The sequence below is a fragment of the Astatotilapia calliptera genome, chromosome 19 (assembly GCF_964374335.1).
Source record: "Astatotilapia calliptera chromosome 19, fAstCal68.1, whole genome shotgun sequence".
NCBI classification, from domain to species: domain Eukaryota; kingdom Metazoa; phylum Chordata; class Actinopteri; order Cichliformes; family Cichlidae; genus Astatotilapia; species Astatotilapia calliptera.
Genome location: NC_137440.1, coordinates 26,245,188 through 26,264,865, shown reverse-complemented (window position 1 = coordinate 26,264,865; position 19,678 = coordinate 26,245,188). Strand labels below are relative to the sequence as shown.

Below are 19,678 nucleotides of genomic sequence, written 5' to 3'. Positions count from 1 at the left end.
GGGGATTTGCTTGCATTGTTTTACTTTATCTTATTCATTGATTTTCAGACACTCGAAGATGGCTGAGAATATTGCTCAATGACAAGCTAAATGTGGACTCAGATATTGGCTGCTTATATGGCTTTTTAGCAACTGAGTGAAAATATTGTTTGTACATAGACCAGCAGGAGAGAGAAACAGCAAAATTTAGGTCTGGGACTGTTTTTTTCCATAATTCCAAACACAGCTAAGAGATTTGCAAAAACTATTGAAGACCAAAGAAGACTAAATGCTGACTTTCATGAATGTTACTCAACCAGTGAACCTCCAGTGAACAACTGTGGGGGCGGGTAAAAAAGTCACACTTCCTCTTTGGAACACTGCCAAACAAATTGTGTTGACTCTTAATGCTAAGCTCCACCTTTTTATGTTTCAGTGCATTACATTCTTTTGCTTTGTTTGCACACTTCTGTCCTGACTTGACTGGAATACAGCAGTTATAACTGTAGTCAGCTATAGAGGAACTCGTCTCTGACACAGACGTACATCAGTCACAAGTGGTTCGTCTATAGCGGACACTGAGACAGGTAAGCAGCTACAGCACTGATAGACACATAGATGAGTGTAAATACACTTTTCAGTAACATGCTGATGGAAAAAAACCTGAGAATCATTCATTTGAGGAAGAATTGGAAGGTGAAATACAAAACTCAAAGAAAATGGGCAGAGTAGATACTGTGATTCTATGAAAGTGACAGAAGATATTATGATAGAAAACATTTTAAAACTGAAAAACATCTGTGTCTTTTTCTGCTTGTGTTCAGTCAAGATGAAGTTGCTGCTTGTTGTTGCTGCTGTTCTGGCTGTATCCAGCTGTGCCAGCATCTCTCTGGAAGATCTGGAGTTTCACGCCTGGAAACTCAAGTTTGGTGAGACAGCAGACTCTTTTAGTCTTTTTGTTTCTGTTGATCCTTGGGAAGACTTGGAAAGAAATGTGAGCTCACCCTAATATGTTAAAATTGTGTAAAAAGGGAAATTTCGTAGCAGATTATTTCTTACATTCATTACCAATGTATTTTCTTTTGTTCTGTTTTCACTATTTCCTTTTCCAACTGGTAGATAAGTCATATGACTCTGAATCAGATGAGGCTCAAAGGAAGCAGATCTGGCTCAACAACCGCAAACATGTGCTAGTGCACAACATCTTGGCAGACCAGGGTTTGAAGTCCTACCGCCTTGGGATGACCCAATTTGCTGATATGGTATGTGCAAAAAAAGACGTGTCATTCAGATTTTACTCCTCACCATTTACAATTTCACAAAGACTTTTTTTTGTAATGCATATATGCATGTAAGAATGCATAGAAACTTTTAAATAAAAACCCCATGAACTCTGTTCCTCTTCTCAGGAAAATGAAGAGTACAAACGACTGGTTTCCCGGGGCTGCCTTCACTCTTTCAATTCTTCTCTACCTCGCCGCGGCTCTACCTTCTTCCGACTACGTGAAGGTACTGATCTACCCGACACTGTTGACTGGAGAGATAAGGGATATGTCACCGATGTCGAGAATCAAATGCAATGTGGCTCCTGCTGGGCCTTCAGTGCAGTAAGTAGAAATAACTTTCTGTTCTTTATTTTTGTAACATGGCAAACTTTGCTCAGCTGTGGTCTGGTTTCAAACTCACTCTTTTTGTTTTTTCAGACTGGCTCACTGGAGGGTCAGCACTTCAGGAAAACAGGAAAGCTGGTGTCTCTGAGTAAGCAGCAGTTGGTCGACTGCTCTGGAGAGTTTGGCAACCATGGCTGCAATGGAGGCCTGATGGATTCTGCTTTCCAGTACATCCAAGCAGCTGGAGGGATTGACACTGAGGAGTCCTACCCTTATGAGGCCGAGGTAAATAGACTGCAATATGTCAAAAACATGTCACACCTGATTCCTTTTAAATCATGATCTTTGAATTTATACAAGCCTCAGCACTTTGCCATCTCACTATCATCAGCTTAAATTCAAATTCAAATTCAAATTTTATTTGTCACGTACACAGTCATACACAGTACGATATGTAGTGAAATGCTTGGACAACTGCTCGTGACCTAAAGAAAACAAAAAAGGAAAAGGCTATGAATAAGATAGGAAATAAATATGAAAAATTAAAAAGGGTAAATTTAACTAAGAAGGAATAAAATATAAATTAAGGTTAAAAATGAAATAACTGTACAACACAAATTAGAATGAAGGGTAAATTTAACTGGGAAGGAATAAGATAAAATATATAAATTAAAGTTGAAAATAAAATAACTGTACAACAAAATACACAATATAGAACTATATAAGAATGTATGAAGAAATCTAAATATAAATAAATATATACACAATAACAGCAGCTGTACAAGTATTAACCGGAAATGAAGAATATAGTGACCAGTGTTGTGCAAAAAAACAATGTGTGCAAAAACAATGTCCAGAAAGTCCAGTGTGTGTGTAAGAACCATATGTGTGGGTCAGTACTGTGTGGTGGTGTGATTGAGAGACCGTATCGCCTGCGGGAAGAAGCTCCTCCTCAGTCTCTCTGTGTTGGTCTTCAGGGAGCGGAATCGCTTTCCTGACCTCAACAGAGAGAACAGTCTGTTGTTGGGATGGCTGAGGTCCTTCACGATCTTATAGCTTAATAGCTTTAGTGAAAATTACTGATGATATTCTAATACATTCAGATAAATGTCCTGCTCAACAGCTTTTGATATTGTTGAACATGCTACCCTTATTAGCAGCCTCCACAAATGCGTTGTCATCTCTGGTACTGCTCTCAAATGGTTTTCATCATACTTATCAAACAGATAATTCAGAATTCATATAAATCAATGCATGTCCTCATCTGCACCTGCCCCAGTGCTTCTTTATATATGTTACCCCTGGGCCAGCTAAACAATGGTTTTAAAGGAATCTTCATTCACTTCTATGCAGATGACACATATTTTTCTGTCAAGCCCAACAACCTCAGTAGCCCCTCCTCCCACAATGGATTTTTCTGTGCCTTAACTAATTAGGATATTCAAATATCCTAATATCTCAGTCCTGAAACTGAGGTTCTAGTGCTCAGCCCACTAAGGACGATAGTCAGTACATTAGCCCCCTTGCCAAACATTTCAAATCATCTGCTAAAACCCTCGGTGTCACTTTTGATCATCACTTGAATTTCAAAACTCATATCTAAAAGGTTACCCAGTTTTGTTTCCTTCATCTGAAAAATATTGTGAAACTCCAACCTTTACTGCCAGTCAATCATTTTGAACTTTTAGTATGCACTCTAATTTACAACTTTAACACTTTTCACATGCATTTCTCAGTCCTCCTTAACTAGTCTCCAATTAGTTAAGAACACAGCTGCAAGGCTGCCAACTAAAACTAGCTGTCAGTAACATATTACACCTATCCTTGCATCCCTTCACTGGCTTCGAATAAAATTCAGAATCCACTTTAAAATTCTGTTATTAACATAAAAGGCTCTACGTGGACAGGCTCCTGTGTATTTAGCTGAGCTTCTAGCACCTTATCAATGCAGCCAGCCTCTCTGATTGTCTAACCTCCCTCTCTCTGGAGAGGTGATTGTGCTTTTGAGGTTTTACTGCCCAAATTCTGGACCAGCCTTCCTCAATCAATTAGGTTGGTTATTTGTTTGAAGCGAATGCTGAAAACTCATTTCTATTGGTTAGTGTTTCCTTAATCCATTCCCCTTCAATTTTGGCCATAGTTTGAAACGATACAAGTATGTATATGTGTATGTAGGAATGAAGGTCTGTCGGTATGACTGACCATGTGACTGTTTATGTGTCTGTATGTTTTAACACGCACACTTGTCTTCAACGTGCACCTTTTATTTGAACTGTGAAGCCCTTTGTAACTCTGTGTTTTGAAAACTGAATAAATAAATAAAGTTATTATTATTATTTCAATAAGGAAAGATTATTAGACGGAACTGAACATCATTTATTGATATACAGAATTCAGTTATTTGGCTGTTAGACTCTGATGGCCCATCAAAGCAGACCAGAATCGTAGAGGTGATAGGGATTAGAACAGGACACCCCTTGGAATCTAGACATTGGTGGTGGCGATGAAGATGGAGGCTTGAATGAAGCCAGTGATGAGTGAGAGGTGGTCATGTGGAGAAGGTGTGGTGCATGAAGGCATCTGCAAAGTAAAACGACAGATGCCAGTGAAATTTACAGTATGCGGAGTGAAGAAGGCTGGTAGAAATATGATTGGACCGGACCAGTCATGTCACAATAAGCTTGACAGCAGAAGTGAGAGTGGAAGTGATGCAAAGCTTAGATTAGATGCCAACACCTGGGAAGTAGACAGATGTGTGACTACAGATCTTCCTTATAGAACATACGCATAAGCTTCATTATTATTATTGATAAATATATGAATCGGGGTGCAAATCGGCTCGTTTAGACAGTGTTATCAAGCATGAAAGTGCTTGAAGCAGTTTACAGTACTTCCAAAACATACTGTAGGTTCAAGTCGCATAAACCCGACAGTATTGGCTGCTTTACTGACTTCTTTATAAATCCATTTTCAACATCACAGTATTTTTTATATACTGTGTTTGCTAATATGTTGCAATCAATGCAAGAAATTTTAACATCTTTCTCCGTATTAGGATGGAAAATGCCGTTACAATCCTAAATCTACTGGTGCTACATGCACTGGCTATGTTGATGTGCAACCAGCTAATGAAGAAACCCTGAAAGAAGCTGTGGCTACCATCGGACCAATATCAGTGGCAATTGATGCTTTTCATCCATCTTTTCAGTTCTATGAATCAGGTACAGACATTGAAACACAATTGAAAGTATCAAGAAAATTATCTTCAAATTAAAAAATAAATGGGAATAGTTTTGTTCTTTACACCTGTCAGTCTAATTGGCATGTGTTTGCAGGTGTTTATGATGAGCCCGACTGCAGCAGCACAATGTTGGACCATGCTGTGCTGGCTGTGGGTTATGGTACTGAAAATGGACTTGACTATTGGCTGGTCAAGAACAGGTAAATACCTACTTATATTTAAATTTATATTTGATACACAGATATATAAAGACATCTTTTTTATGGCTTAACAATCGGATCATCATGTCTCTACATGTTATTGAACTATTAGTGTGAACACAGCCCATTTTTAGCTGTTAAATGTTTTTAATTTCTTTCTTCCTGTAGTGCTGGTGTTGGATGGGGGGAGAAAGGATACATTAAGATGAGCAGGAACAAATCCAACCAGTGTGGGATTGCTAGTGCAGCAAGCTACCCTCTGGTCTGAAGAGGTCGGAAGAAACTCATCCTCATTTTTACTTTATTTTATTTTTATTTTTTTGCCAAGTTACGTAACTAAATGTCATTTTGTTTACGGTGTCAACAGGCTCTCTTTTTGTTGCATTAGTGTTTAATTAAATAACATCATAAAGACTGCAAATACATGAAACATAAATAAATAAATAAATAAACAAATTGTTTCACATTGACATTTAATAAAAGTAATTGTGTTTATTTCACTGTGTTGGTAGTGTATGGCTTAATAACCAAGAAGTGTTTTTTAGCATTTAAACTTTGGTCTGTTGATCAGTCCACTATGCTCAGCACCAGTGGGATTTCTATTTTTTTTTTTATACTTCTGTGTTCCCCAAAGAAAAAAGTTGACTGGTGATCCGTCCCTGGCTTTTCCTGTACAGCCACCATGAGAAATATAATGTATTTGTTTTATTTTGTATTTGTGCCCTGTAATAAAGCAGTAGCTTGCAAAAAGGCTGAGTAATGCACCTTCATCCATTCCTTTTTGTAACAAAAGTTAGCACAAGTCAGAGATCAATCCTGATAGGATTTGCAATCATGGTTTTTAGTTAGATAAACTATTGTGAGAGGAATGACGGACCCGACCACATACTTGCACTTTCCAGCACGCTTCTTTATTCAGTTGTCGTTTCTTCAACTCATGTCTTTTTCACAGCTTTTCAGCTGCGTCCTACACACAACAACAACCTCAGGTCCCGACATGTTTAATATAGGGGAGGCGTGATGAGCTGATTGACCTCAGGTATGTCAGCCTCCCCCGCAGCCATGTCACGGACCATGCCCCACCACAACTGCCAATGCTGTTTTCACCATTAGGCAGAAGTACGGATACTTCTGTTAAAAAATACTGGTAAAAGCTGAAGTACTGATTTAACTTCTTTACAGGTTCTGAAACTTCTTCAAAATAAGAAAGCAAAAAGTATATCTTTTGAGTATTTTTTTATGTAATAAAAGAGAATTGTGCTGCTGCAGTTGGTTCAATTGATGCAGTAAAATGATATTAGTGCAAGGAAATATAAATGTTATTTCATTCCATATTTTGATTCTAATGAATGTACTCAGGTTATATCAATTATGTAGAATACAAACACAGAAAAAGAGGGGGAATTAAAAACAAAAAACAGCTCTATCTGTTGTTACGTTTCGGTGTTGTCAGTGTGTTGTTTTTGGCGTGACTGTTATGTGTTTCCTGTTTTACTTTGAAAGTCTGTGTTATCTTAGTCTTTTCAGTTTACGTTTCCCTGTCTCGTCAGTTCTGAGTTGCCCCAGCTGTGTTTCCCTCTTGTTGTCCATTTTCCTGATTGCTCCCTCTAGGTATTTAAACCCTGTGTTTCAGTGTGTCATGGTCGCGATCTCCCCCGTGTTGTAAATAGTTGGGTGTTTTGTTGTAAATAAATCGCTTGTTGTAAATAGATTTGTCGATACTTTCGTTTCGGGATTTTGGTGGTGAGCTTTAGTGGGGGTTTTTGTGTGTGTTTTTTTTTCTTTATTTTTACTTTTGTCGTGTTGCACTCCGGTTGCCTAGGCCGGGGTGTAACATATGGGGGCTCGTCCGGGATAACTGCTGGTGAGGGATTTGAATGAAGATCACATGGCCAGGGGACCAATCAGGGGGGGGGAAGGTTCGGGGGAAAAATCCCAGATCATAATCTTTGACTCTACAGGTCTTCATAACAAATGACTATTGTTATCTTGCCTAATAGCAGTTGGAGATGAAAATCAAATCATTCAGCTAGTGTTGCTGTATACCAACAGTTGCCTAACAGAAAGAAATCAGCAGAAGTAACCTCTGGGACTGATGTCAGACTGCCTCAACCGGTTTGTGATGATGGGAAATAATCACGAGTCATACACCTGAGGAAGGAATTTCTGCTCACAAAAACAAATCTAAGGTCAAAGTCAGGTTGCGACTTGTTAATTAAACAACTTGATTTACAACTGTGCTTCATGTAGTAGATTCAGTATCTGTCCACTTGCTTGTTTGAGTTGCTTTATTTTATTTGTAGTTTTTCAGACAAATCAATTAAAAATATTTCTCAAAGACAAGCTGAGTTTTTATACCTATTATGTATAAGAACTCAGTGTCTTTATATATACCACAAGACATAATACAGTTGGCTTAAACAATTCAAAATGAACATTTTATGTTGTTCAAAAAGTTTGAAATGTGGACTGTGAGCAGGAGATATTTTATTTTGTATTCTCACAATCAGTTATCATTGATTATTCCTTTACCATTGTTGAATCTGTTGACAGTATAATCTTTTAATTACATCTGTGTTACTTTGAGCAAATATTAATGCACACTGACTGTTTATATTAATCCGCACAGACTGTTTATATAAAGTTGTTGCACGTTAGAGCAGAGCAATCACACTATACAGATCCACGAGTCCTGTTGGGCCCTGGCAGGCCTGCGTGTAATTTTGCACGTACGCCGGCCTCTGCTTACATGCACGCACTTATGTAACACACGCACGGTCACCTACACACTTAGTAATAATAGGAGGGTCATCTGAGGACAGTTTTTCTGATAAATACACTTTCACAAAATGCACAATGTAATACACACTTGTTTTTCTCTTAAGAGTAGCAGTTGATGTCTATATAAGGGAAAACTTTGGGATAGGCGGGGAATTGTTATCATTTGAGATCATTTCCAGTAAAGATCCAACTGTGATGTCATAAAGGCAATATAAGGAGACTGATGCTTCAGTTGACGAGAGGATTCGATTGCAAATTGTCTTTTCCCACTCTTGTGCACAGAGTGTAATAAAGATCACTATTTTTGACACCTACTTCGACTTGGGCTTGCTTTCTTCTCTTCCCTAACTCGACCGAACCTTAACAACCTGGTGCCGAAACTCCGGGTGGGGGGGAGTTGCAACCTGCAGCTCGTCGTGGAAGGTGACAAAGGGGGCAAAGGCCAGCAGCCTATCTGAGTGACGCCAGGCGACATAAGAAAAGGTGAGTGCCACCTGTTGATTTTTATCCAAAGGCGCTATATTGGAAGTTAAAACTAAATTTAATTAAATAATATTCACTCAGTCTGGGCTTCTGGCGTTGGTCCATAGTGATCTTGACTAATTAGTTTTAAAATAGGGCAGAGTTTAAAATAGGGCATAGTAGTCTGACTAAATTCATTGTTGTTCATTTTGGGGGTGAATTTTGAGTTAAGAAGTTATGTGTTTAAGTTAATATGGTTTAAGGTGTGTGGAAATAAATAAATACGGTTTAAGAGGTTAAAAATGTGGGTTGACTGGGAATGCCAGCCAGTCAATCGGTAGTGTAGGGTTAATTTGGTTTTGATTGAGTAGCAAAAACGCGGTTTTGGGTCTCAGGTAATTAAACTGGAGGGCAGGGTACCCACAGTGAGGCTTTTAAAATAAGTAAATTCGTTTAGGACTGAGAAGCTAGGCTCTCTAGGAATGCAGTTGTTCAGCGTTTTGGCAGACGCCACATGCAACGGACGCGTTGTTATGGTTAAGCTCGGTTTGGTCTACCGAGGGCACTTGGGACGCCCTTAATGGCCAGGTAATCTATGAGTGATTGCCTTCTACTGCATTAATTGGCAGGTAGAGTCGCGGACCGGCTGCCTCCTATTTAAACGTCAGGAGCTTGTGAACTTTAAGTATAGCCAAAAGCGTGAGCCAGGATTTCATTGCCTTTCACGCAGCTGGTGGAGTTCCAGGTGTCCGGGCGGGGAAGCAGTTTTAAAGTACTAGAACTTAGTAATTTGACCGTTTGTCAAGGCGGCGTACTTGAGACGGGTAATTGATCAGCAAGAGCGAGGCTCTGGGCTGAAAGATGCTTTTAAATTAGTCAAAAATTTAGCAACACCAGTAGAGAAATAGAGAAGTGAGATAAAGTTGTTCTGGCATATGGTGTTCTTAGGAATTTGAGCGCTATCGGGAGGGCGTTCCCGAGGTGTGTATTGACCAGCAAGGCGAGGCCTGGGCTATAGGTGCTTTTAAATTAGTCAAAAAAGATAGGAGTAACCTCTTCTGGTATATGACGTCTATGGGGCCCGTGTATACTGTATATAAATTATTCGTGTGTCTGTGCATTTAAAAGTGTACATTGTATAAACTGTCTTGTGTTGTTGAACTTTTCTGTGTGGATTCAGAGTGTGTGAAAAAACGAAAACGCCTTTCTCTTCTCTCGCTCTCAGGGAACAGAGAGTGTGTGTGTATCTCTCCTGAAGGAAAGGGGAGGGGAGTGTGGTGCTGCGCAGTAGCGGGCACACGCGCGCGAGTACGAGCGGAGTGTGTGTGTGTACAGCTGCGGCCCTATTTCTCCCTTTTTTGTTATTAAATAAACTAAACTTTGTAGTCTTGTGGTTGGTGATTTCCTAATGTGATTATGGTTTAATAGAATTCCATGAGTAATGATCCCTTGTGTAAAACTCCAGTAAGGTAGCAGTGCGGGGATAAATATCTTGACAAAATTTGAGAACTTTGTGTGATTGTTGGGAGATTTTTAGTTGGGTCGTATTTCTTTCTCTACCTGGAGAAGGCAGAGATCTGTGCTCTATTTGATGTTGTGTAAATAAAGCTTTTAAAAGTTGGTTGAGTCTCTCGTATAAGGAGGGAAAACGGTGCATGGTAGATTGTTTGGATTATTCTTGTATGTGAAAACTTTGTAGTTAGGGAAGTGAATGTGAGAGTGAATTTTCGCTGGCTTTGCGTGCTTAAAACTGTTATATTAGACGTTTGTCAAGCTTTGAGCTTGAAAGGAGGATTAAAGTGTGTGTGTGTGTGTGTGTCTGTGGGCGGTCTCTCTCTCTCAGGCTGGAGCCTAGCGGAAGTTCGGCTTGACCAGCTTGTGAGATTCTGACTGCCGAAAGGAAAATACAACGAGGCAACCCCTAGGGGAGGAGCCTAAGACCGGCCATTTTGGTAAGGTAAGTGAGGTCAAAAAGCAAAATGGCTGAAGAGGAAAAGGCGACCCCTGGAGGGGGAAAGAGATACAAGCCACTGAAGGAGCAAATACAGGAATTGAAGAAAGCCATTAAAATGACTGAAGGGACGTCTTCAAAAGAGATTGCTCGTCAGTGTCAGGATTTAGAAAAAGAAGTGAAGGAATTATGTGAAAATCAACAGAAGACATTGGAGGACAGAATCCCTCTGCACTCCCTCTTTCAACGACAAGGGGAGAAATGTGAAGAGAGAATCAAGGAGCTTGAAGAGGAATCTTTAGGACGTTTCCAGGGGAGAAAATTAAAGGCTGAAAAGAAACTTATGATGGAAAAACAAAGTAAGTATTGTAAGCTTATGATTATCTCCCAAGGTGTTTCCCACTGGATGCAAGAGGAAGTGAACGACATCCAGCCAGCCTTAAAGAAGGAAGCTGAGGCTGAGGGAAAGCTATATCCCAGCCTGAAGGACTTCCTGAGTGGCCCACCCCCACCTTATATTTGTCCAGTGGTGGCCCTGGAGGGTGGTACTATGTGGGGGCCCGAAGGAAAAACAGGAAAAGTGACAGGTGGAATTGTCAACTTACAGGAGAATCCTCCACCATCGACATCTGCTCCAGCCACAGTGGAGGCAGATACAGGAGTAGTGCAGCCACAATCAGGGGCACCTGCACAGAAAGCAATGCAGTCTCAATCAGCGGCAGCTGCATCAGAGGTAAGTCAGCCGCACCCAGTTGCTGGGACATCACAAGGAATTACTACACGGGGGTTGATCTTGATTCCTCCCTCTCTTTTTAGCCCAGATAGAGCTACAGAAGAAGCTCAACCTGTGGCGTCTACAAGTACCGGACAGGTGACATTGCAACAGCCCAGCCAGGAAAATCCATCCCAGGAGGTCTGGACTTCAGAGGAAGACTCACCTTCAATGCAGTATCAGAAGGCGCCATCAAAGGCGACCCGAAAAACTAATCAGAGGTCAACGGTTGATGATTCCGAGAAGGAACAGTGGCAAGGCCACGTTTTCGGAAAAGAATCTGACAATCGGGAGGCCGTGATACAGCTGGAACGCCTCTTGACAAAATTAGAGGAGGAAGGCGTGGCAACACCACGTAGCGTGGCACAAACACTCTATGCCTTGGAAAAGGACTTGGCGGCCTCAGTAGAAAGCAACACACGAAAATCCAGAGAAGTGTCAAACCTGCAAAGGGGGGGATTTGCCCCAAAGTTTCAGACTCCCACAGGAAGGACGACCCTTCGCTCTGGGAGGGTTCTGGAGGAACCAAGAGATAAAAGACCGTCCATCTTTGAGAAGAACCAGAGGAAGACTGTTGCATTGCCAACTGAAGAAGGGCAGGGTGACACAGAGGAGGAATTATCCCTCACAATGCCTTTATTGAAGGGAGGAAGGGGTGAACCAGTCTACCACCCCTACAATATCAGAGATCTTGAGGCTCTGGTGAAGCAGCTGCCCCCAATCACGGAGGGAGGAGCCGCTTGGTTGAGGAGACTAGGAAGTCTTACAGAAGGAGAGGAATTGGCTCTGGGAGATTTCCGAGCTATCGGTGGGAGGACCTTCAGAGGAGGAGGCCTCGCAGATGTAGAAGAAATAGCAAGGACTGTATGCCAACCAAACGACGTCCCCTATGCAAGGGTGCGAAATGCTCTCTCTGACGCAGTGCGTGAGAAGTATCCGACTCATAACATGGGCACTACACCTAGGATTGTTTGGACCCCAGAACAGTCCCCTAGAGAGTTTATGGAGCATGCAAAAGAACAGTGGATTCTTCAAACTGGTGAACATCCTGGGCAGAATGGTGAACCAAGGGCGTGGTTCCGATCTGCAGTATTAGCAGGTCTCCCAGAACGAGTAAGAACAGATTTACAAAAGAATCCTGATTTTGCGGTGGCGGATTCAGCAAAATGGGAGAGGCACATTATACATCGACTTGAGCTGGAGAAAGACGAGGTGAACAAGAAAAAACAGGAGCTGGAGGAGGCGCAAGCGCAGTTAGTGAAATTGAAATTGGCAGAGGCGAGAGAAAAACAAAGCGAAAAGAAAAAGGAAACTAAAGATGGACCTAAGAGGATGCTGGTGGCGCAGCCACGGGGCGATCCGGGGCCTGATTGGCCAGATTTGAATCCGGTTCTGTACCCTGATGACCGATGGCCCGCCAATGAATTCCCAAGGCAAGGAAGACCCGCGGGGAATTGGGGGGCTACTAGGTCGTTGAGGGGACGTGGTGGATCCCAAAGGGGAGGTGGACCAAGGGGCCGTGGTCTGGGGGGACCTATGCTGGACCCGAATGTATGCCTAAGGTGTGGAGGACGAGGACATTGGATTCGTGATTGTCCTACACCACGACAGCAAGAAGCAGGTTATTCATCATCACCCCAGGCACAGGGAACTTTTCGAGGCCGAGTGGGCCAGACAAGGGGACATCAAGCTCCAAACCCAGGCATGGCGCCAGCGGCTCAGTATCCCCTGGGCTACTGGGGCGGAGAGGAGGAGCTGTACTGACGGGACCCACAGAGACCAGACAACATGGGGGTGGCAGATCCTATGTTGTCGATGAGTGTGGAAGGAGATGAAATGACCTTCCTTGTGGACACTGGGGCTACCTATTCAACACTGAAACAAAAACCAAACAGTGCCACACTTTCCAACCATGTGGTCAGTGTTGTTGGGTTTTCTGGGGTACCAATGACGCTGCCAACAACCAATCCAGCCCTGACGGTGCTGGGAAAACAGACATTGAAGCACAGCTATGTGGTGTCTCCCCATGTGCCTGTGAACTTGATGGGCAGGGATCTGCTCATTAAACTGGGGGCCACCATCATGTGTTCAGCTGATGGACTAACAGTTACACTTCCAGGAGGAAAAGAGTTTCCGTGCCTGGGGACAGTTTCAAAGAACCAGTACTTGCTGAAAGACTGTGAACAAACGACCGCTGACATCTATTGGGGTCGTGTGGTGGAAGAAGGCATACTAAGACAATATCAGTTGTGGAAACCTTGGATTATGGCCTTGGCCGTCTTCTCTCCCCCCAGGGATCCGTTCCATGTCACCCTCTATTATGATAGAAATGATGATGAAATTTACAGGGACCTGTTCCAGTCTGACCTTGAAGGCCAGACTTGGAATGTGTGTTCTCAAAACATCTATGTCGGTCCGGAGGGCGTCGCGGCAGCAGTAAAATTAACCGACGAACAACGGCCTTGGTTCAAAATGGGACCTGATTCAGTGCCCCATATAACATTGGCGGTCCATGAGAGTCATCAGGCGAAGGAGCTGGGGACGATGGTCAAAAGAGCCCTCGAGGAACCTGGCTGGCAAGCTACTCAGATTCCAGACGTTTGGTACTCGCCAAAATGCAAAATTTATCGTATCACTTGTCAATCAGAGGACACAGTGATGTTGGAGCATCAACAAATCTCAAGAATTCATGGGAGAGAAAGAACAGACCATGCGGATGCAGTTGCCGCACTTGCGACTCTTCCTGACACTTTGTGGTCAGCAGGGCCTACGGATGTGGGCCAGGCCACGTGTTCGCCCGTTTTGTTCCAGCTGAAGTCTGAAACGCCAATTTGGAAACCACAGTATAGGCAAAAGAGAGAAGCTGAGGAAGGAATTGCAGAAACCATTGAGGGGTTATTGAAAGTAGGGGTGCTTGAGCCCTCTCAATCCTACTGGAATACTCCTATTTTGCCAGTAGAGAAGCATGGGACAGGAAAGTACAGAATGGCACATGACTTAAGAGCCATCAATGCCATTTTACGTACTGACACGGTGCCAGTCCCAAACCCATACACAGCCTTGACGGCATTAACACCAGATCAGAAGTGGTTTACATGTATTGATTTAGCGAATGCATTTTTCTGTCTCCCATTGCATGAGTCTCTGAGGGACATTTTTTCATTCACATATGGGGGACAACAGTACAGATACACAAGGTTGCCACAAGGGTTTGCACTTTCCCCTGGCATTTTCAACCAAGTATTGAAAGAAGCTTTATCGCCATGCCATCTCCCAGAGGGGTGTTCACTAGTGCAATATGTTGATGATTTGCTCATTGCAGCTCCGTCTGCTTCGGCATGCACGGCAGCTTCACTTACCATACTGAAGAGACTCGCTGAGTGCGGTTTCAAAGTTAGTAAAGGAAAGTTGCAGTTGGTCCGACCAGAAGTAACATTTCTGGGCCGTGTCATTGCTCACAAATCAGTGGGTCTGCTAAACACTCATCGTGATCAGATTTTGACACATCCAAGACCGCGTACGGTTAAGGAGTTGCTCTCATTCTTGGGGTTAACAGGATACAGCCGGCACTTCATTCCAAATTATGCAGGCAAAACAGCCCTGTTGAGGGATTTGGTAAAAACGGCAGGTGTCAGAAATCTTAAGGCTGAACTGCCATGGACATCGGCCACGGAGTCGGCATTTATTGCATTAAAACAGGACTTATCCAGATCGGCTGATCTTGCTATCCCTAATTATGAACAACCCTTCTATCTTGATGTTTCTGAAACACACGGGATAGCTAATGGGGTGTTGTTTCAGAAAAAAGGGGGAGGAAGAGATGTACTTATGTACGTCAGCATTAGGCTGAATTCATTAGAGACAAGGCACCCGAGATGCACTCAGCATGCCATTGGGGTGTCAAAAATTATACAAAAGACAGCACATATAGTGAGGGACCATCCGTTGAAGGTGCTGACCACCCACAGTGTGGTGGCATATGTTAACTCACAAGCCTTCACCATGACACCTCTTACACAACAGAGAGTGTGTAGAGTTTTAGATGCTCCTAACTTGACTTTCACACATGAAGGAATTAACATGGCAGATTTAATGGAGTCAGGAGGAGAACCTCATGACTGCGCAAAGAGAGCTGAAGTGGACGAGAAGATAAGAGAAGACTTGAAAGCAGAACCTCTGACAGGAGCTGAAGATTGGTTCACTGATGGATGCTGCTACAGGGACAATGAAGGATTAAAAGCAGGCTACGCGGTAGTTTGCAGAAAAGGGGCGGCATTTGAAGTGAAGGAGGCTGGAAGACTTGAAGGGCAGCAGTCAGCCCAAAGAGCAGAAGTAATTGCTCTAAGTCGAGCTTTGAGACTTGCAAAAGGAAAAAGAGTCAACATTTACACGGACTCAGCTTATGCTTTTGGAGCAGCTCATGTGGAGCTAGCCCAATGGAGAAGAGCAGGATTCAGGACAGCAGATAACGCACCAATCTGCCACAAAAAGGAAATGGAGGAACTTGAGCAGGCCTTGGGAGATCCAGAGGAGGTGAGCATCATAAAATGCAAAGGCCACTCCTCAGGGACCGGCCTGATGGCCAGAGGAAATCAGGAAGCCGATCGAGCTGCAAAAGAGGCAGCGGGTTATAAAACATCACGACAGATGGTACAAATAACGGTGGAAGAAGAATCAGGAGTTAACATGCTAGAGGAGGCCAGGAAGGCCCAAGGGGAGGCTGCCCCAGAAGAGAAGGGGATCTGGAAGAGTCGAGGAGCCTGGGAAGAAGGAGGTCTCTGGCGAGGACCTGACGGTCGACCAGTGTTGACAGCCAACTTGGCAAAACAGAAGATTGCTGAAGCGCACGGCCTTGGACATGTAGGTGTCGCCCAGATGGGGAGACATCTGTGCCATTGGTGGCATCCCTTTTTGAAGGATATGATCAAGGAAAAGGCTAGGACCTGTCTGATCTGTGGGAAGCACAATCCGAAGCCAGTGATTAAACCAGAGGCAGGTAAGTTCCCCATTCCAGAAAGACCAGGTGAAGAGATTGTCATTGATTTCACTGACATGATTGATCCAGGTCCAGGAGGAGTTCGATATCTACTGGTAAGTGTAGATGCTTTGACGGGTTGGCCTGAGGCATGGCCTACCAAGAGGGAGGATGCAAAAAGTGTGATTAAGTGTTTAATCAATCATTACATCCCCCGGCATGGTTTCCCTAAGCGGATTAGGTCCGATAATGGGACTCATTTCAAAAACAAAGATTTGGCAGAGGTAGAACAGAAGCTGGGGTTACAACATAGATTTGGCACAGTATATCACCCCCAGTCGCAGGGAAAGGTAGAAAGAATGAATCTAAATCTGAAGAATAAAATTGCTAAGATTTCAGCTCACACGGGGCTAAATTGGGTAGCGGCCCTGCCAGTTGCATTGATGATAATAAGATGTTGTGTTAATCAATCCACAGGTTTCACACCATATGAGCTGTTGACAGGACGACAGTTTCCAGGTCCTTGGACAACAGTTCCGGCGGAAGAAAGTGTAAAAAGTAATAGAAAACATATTGAATGTTGGAAAGAATTAAAAGCTCTTGTGTCTAGTTTCACACAACAGGTTGGAGAGGGGGTGAAAGCGGAGGACAGGTCCATCCCCGATGCCAAGGCGGTGTGGCTGAAGGTCATTAAGCGAAAGTGGAGAGACCCGAGGTGGACCGGACCTTTCGAAGTAATTGCCCGAACCACCAGTGCTGTCCGTCTAAAGGGGAAAGGGGAGACCTGGTTCCATTGGTCTCAGTGTGCAGTCGCGGACGAGAGTTTGTTGGAGCTAGCTTCCACCCAATCGACGCAGGAGGGAACATAGAGCCAGAATAATACTCGTTCCCCCTGTGCTACGGTCCTCCTCAGTAGTCTACCTGAGTGAGGCAGAGAAAGGAGAGGAGCGTCACGCGCCAAGGAGGAATCCAGTACAGGCTCTTAAATAGGCTAGGGCTCTAGTCTAAAGCATTTGATAGTTTGAAGGAATCGTAATAGTTTTGTATGTTACTCGCATATTTTTATACTCATAACCTTATACTCTTTTTGTAACTTTATCTTTTTAGTATAGAGTAAAAGTAAACGAGCCTGGGAACAGTCATCATGAAATTGTGGGAAAATTGGAAAATAACGGGGGTGTTGGGGTTAATAAGTGTTATAACGTGTTTCTTTGTTTTTTGGCAGACAGGTGAATTGCCCAGACACAGAGGTCTATCCGCTCCTGAGCCCGAACCGATCAAATCGTCGAAAAAAGTCAAGCGTGCGGTTGGTTCAGGTGGGGATGATGGGTGTCTCAAAGCCAGTGGCGGAGTCGAGTTTGGGTATGTTAATGGATCTACAACAGCGTTCACATTCGATTTGTGTGAGGTAATTAAATGCTCGGGTGACGGGAATAGCTGGAGAACATATAATGTGTGGGTTTGTTATCATCCAATGATGTGTTACCCTAAGTCGGTGTGGGGCCCATCATGGGATAGTGACATCTACACCTATGTAACGGATCAGTGGTGTTCTTGGCAGGATGTGGTCGCGTGGACAGGGGTAGGATGGCAGCCAACGGTGCCACCGGCCCTTGAAGGAATAGCTATTCAGAGAGATTATTCTGTTACAAATAACCCTATTACTCTTTCCCTAGGACCATGGAGTGAACTCCCTGAACCTGGGTTTGATGGAGGTGCGTTTTATTTAGTGGTAGGGGTAGATAAAGTAGGGACAGATCCATTCGGGTTAATTCGGGTGAATTTATTTAATCCCAGGTCTAAACCGCTGGGAAATGACTCAGCACTGAATCTCACGGTGCAAACAGACCCCGTAGAGACAGTAACTTACAAGGATCCAGAAGAAAAATGGTTTGTTGCCACTGATTATACTAGGTTAAAACCTCAGGAGTTGATAGAGCGTGCCACAGGTTTTGGAGATAGGAATCTTTGGTTAGATTGGGTGGCTCAAAATGCTAAGGAGCAGAAAGTGGTTGATTGTGTTGCTTGTGCTACCGCTCGACCACATTTGTTTACTGAACCCGCTCCTCTGTATCCAGAGGATGAGTGGGGATATAATTGCATGTTGAGATTAACTAGAGAGGCGGTGGACACAGGTAACTGCACCACTTTGTCAGGTTTATATCCGCCAATTGATAAACGCACACAACCAGGTTCATTCACACCAAAACGAGATAATTATACATGTTTTGAGTTTTCTACAGACAGAGTGAGATTTAGGCTAGGAAGGATTAATCCAAGCTGGTGCCAGAGGACAATTACAGGTAGGACTACTAATGATGTAAGTGACCCAAGCACAATTATAGGCACCTGGGCGAGAGGTGGGCTATATTATTATTGTGGGGAGTACACCCTTTTGGTGCAGGTTCCCTTGGGGAGTGTGGGAACGTGTGCTCTGGTGCGCTTAGCTGCACCTTTGATGCTCATAGGCAGTAGGCTAGAGACAATTCCACAGCAAGGTGCGAATGTGTCTACAGCCAGACGGAGGAGAGCCACAGGAGCTATCCACAAGTATGATCCAAGACGGGACTCGCCAACCTGGATAGACTCAATAGGAGTTCCCCGAGGAGTTCCAGATGAGTATAAGTTAGTTGATCAGATAGCGGCCGGGTTTGAAAGTGTGTTTCTGTGGGTGACTCCAAATAAAAATGTTGATCGCATTAATTATGTTCATTATAATGTGTTGAGACTCTCTAATCTCACCAGGGACGCGGTGGAAGGTCTTGCAGAACAATTAGGTCCGACGTCGTTAATGGGAATCCAAAATCGCATGGCGCTGGACATGTTATTGGCCGAGAAGGGAGGCGTGTGCGCGATGTTCGGAGATTTATGTTGCACCTTTATTCCCAACAATACAGCTCCGGACGGAACAGTCACGCGGGCGCTGGAAAATTTGAAAACGTTATCTAGAACCATGCATGAGCAATCAGGCGTGAACTCAAGGCTGGGAGATTGGTTCACATCTGTTTTTGGGCAATATAAGGGATTGTTTATCTCTGCCATGTTTTCTCTTCTAGTTTTTCTAGGTTTGTTGCTGATCGGGTGTTGTCTCATTCCTCTGGTGAGGCAGGTGTTGGGTAATCTGGTGAGCAGGGCCATAGCTTCTGGTTCAGCTGGGTCAGCTGGTCCGGAACATATGATGCCGTTGCGAGAAGCCGCCTGGACGGAGGAGTGACACAATATCTCTAAATGTTGGCCTTTTTTCAAAAGGCCAAAGAGGAGGAGTGTGAGCAGGAGATATTTTATTTTGTATTCTCACAATCAGTTATCATTGATTATTCCTTTACCATTGTTGAATCTGTTGACAGTATAATCTTTTAATTACATCTGTGTTACTTTGAGCAAATATTAATGCACACTGACTGTTTATATTAATCCGCACAGACTGTTTATATAAAGTTGTTGCACGTTAGAGCAGAGCAATCACACTATACAGATCCACGAGTCCTGTTGGGCCCTGGCAGGCCTGCGTGTAATTTTGCACGTACGCCGGCCTCTGCTTACATGCACGCACTTATGTAACACACGCACGGTCACCTACACACTTAGTAATAATAGGAGGGTCATCTGAGGACAGTTTTTCTGATAAATACACTTTCACAAAATGCACAATGTAATACACACTTGTTTTTCTCTTAAGAGTAGCAGTTGATGTCTATATAAGGGAA

The 19,678-nt window shown here is 43.4% G+C and overlaps 1 protein-coding gene across 1 annotated transcript; it reads left to right on the top strand.

Annotated features, from left to right (window-relative positions):
• The first annotated feature begins 408 nt into the window (after nucleotides 1-408).
• LOC145422581 (cathepsin L-like peptidase) lies at nucleotides 409-5,780 on the top strand. Its single transcript, XM_080294100.1, has 8 exons — nucleotides 409-566; nucleotides 804-908; nucleotides 1,099-1,241; nucleotides 1,389-1,586; nucleotides 1,683-1,874; nucleotides 4,645-4,810; nucleotides 4,925-5,030; nucleotides 5,199-5,780. Exons 2-8 carry the CDS (start codon nucleotides 809-811, stop codon nucleotides 5,296-5,298), a joined length of 1,005 nt encoding a protein of 334 aa, XP_080150226.1. The 5' UTR covers nucleotides 409-566; nucleotides 804-808; the 3' UTR covers nucleotides 5,299-5,780.
• Nucleotides 5,781-19,678: the final 13,898 nt, after the last annotated feature.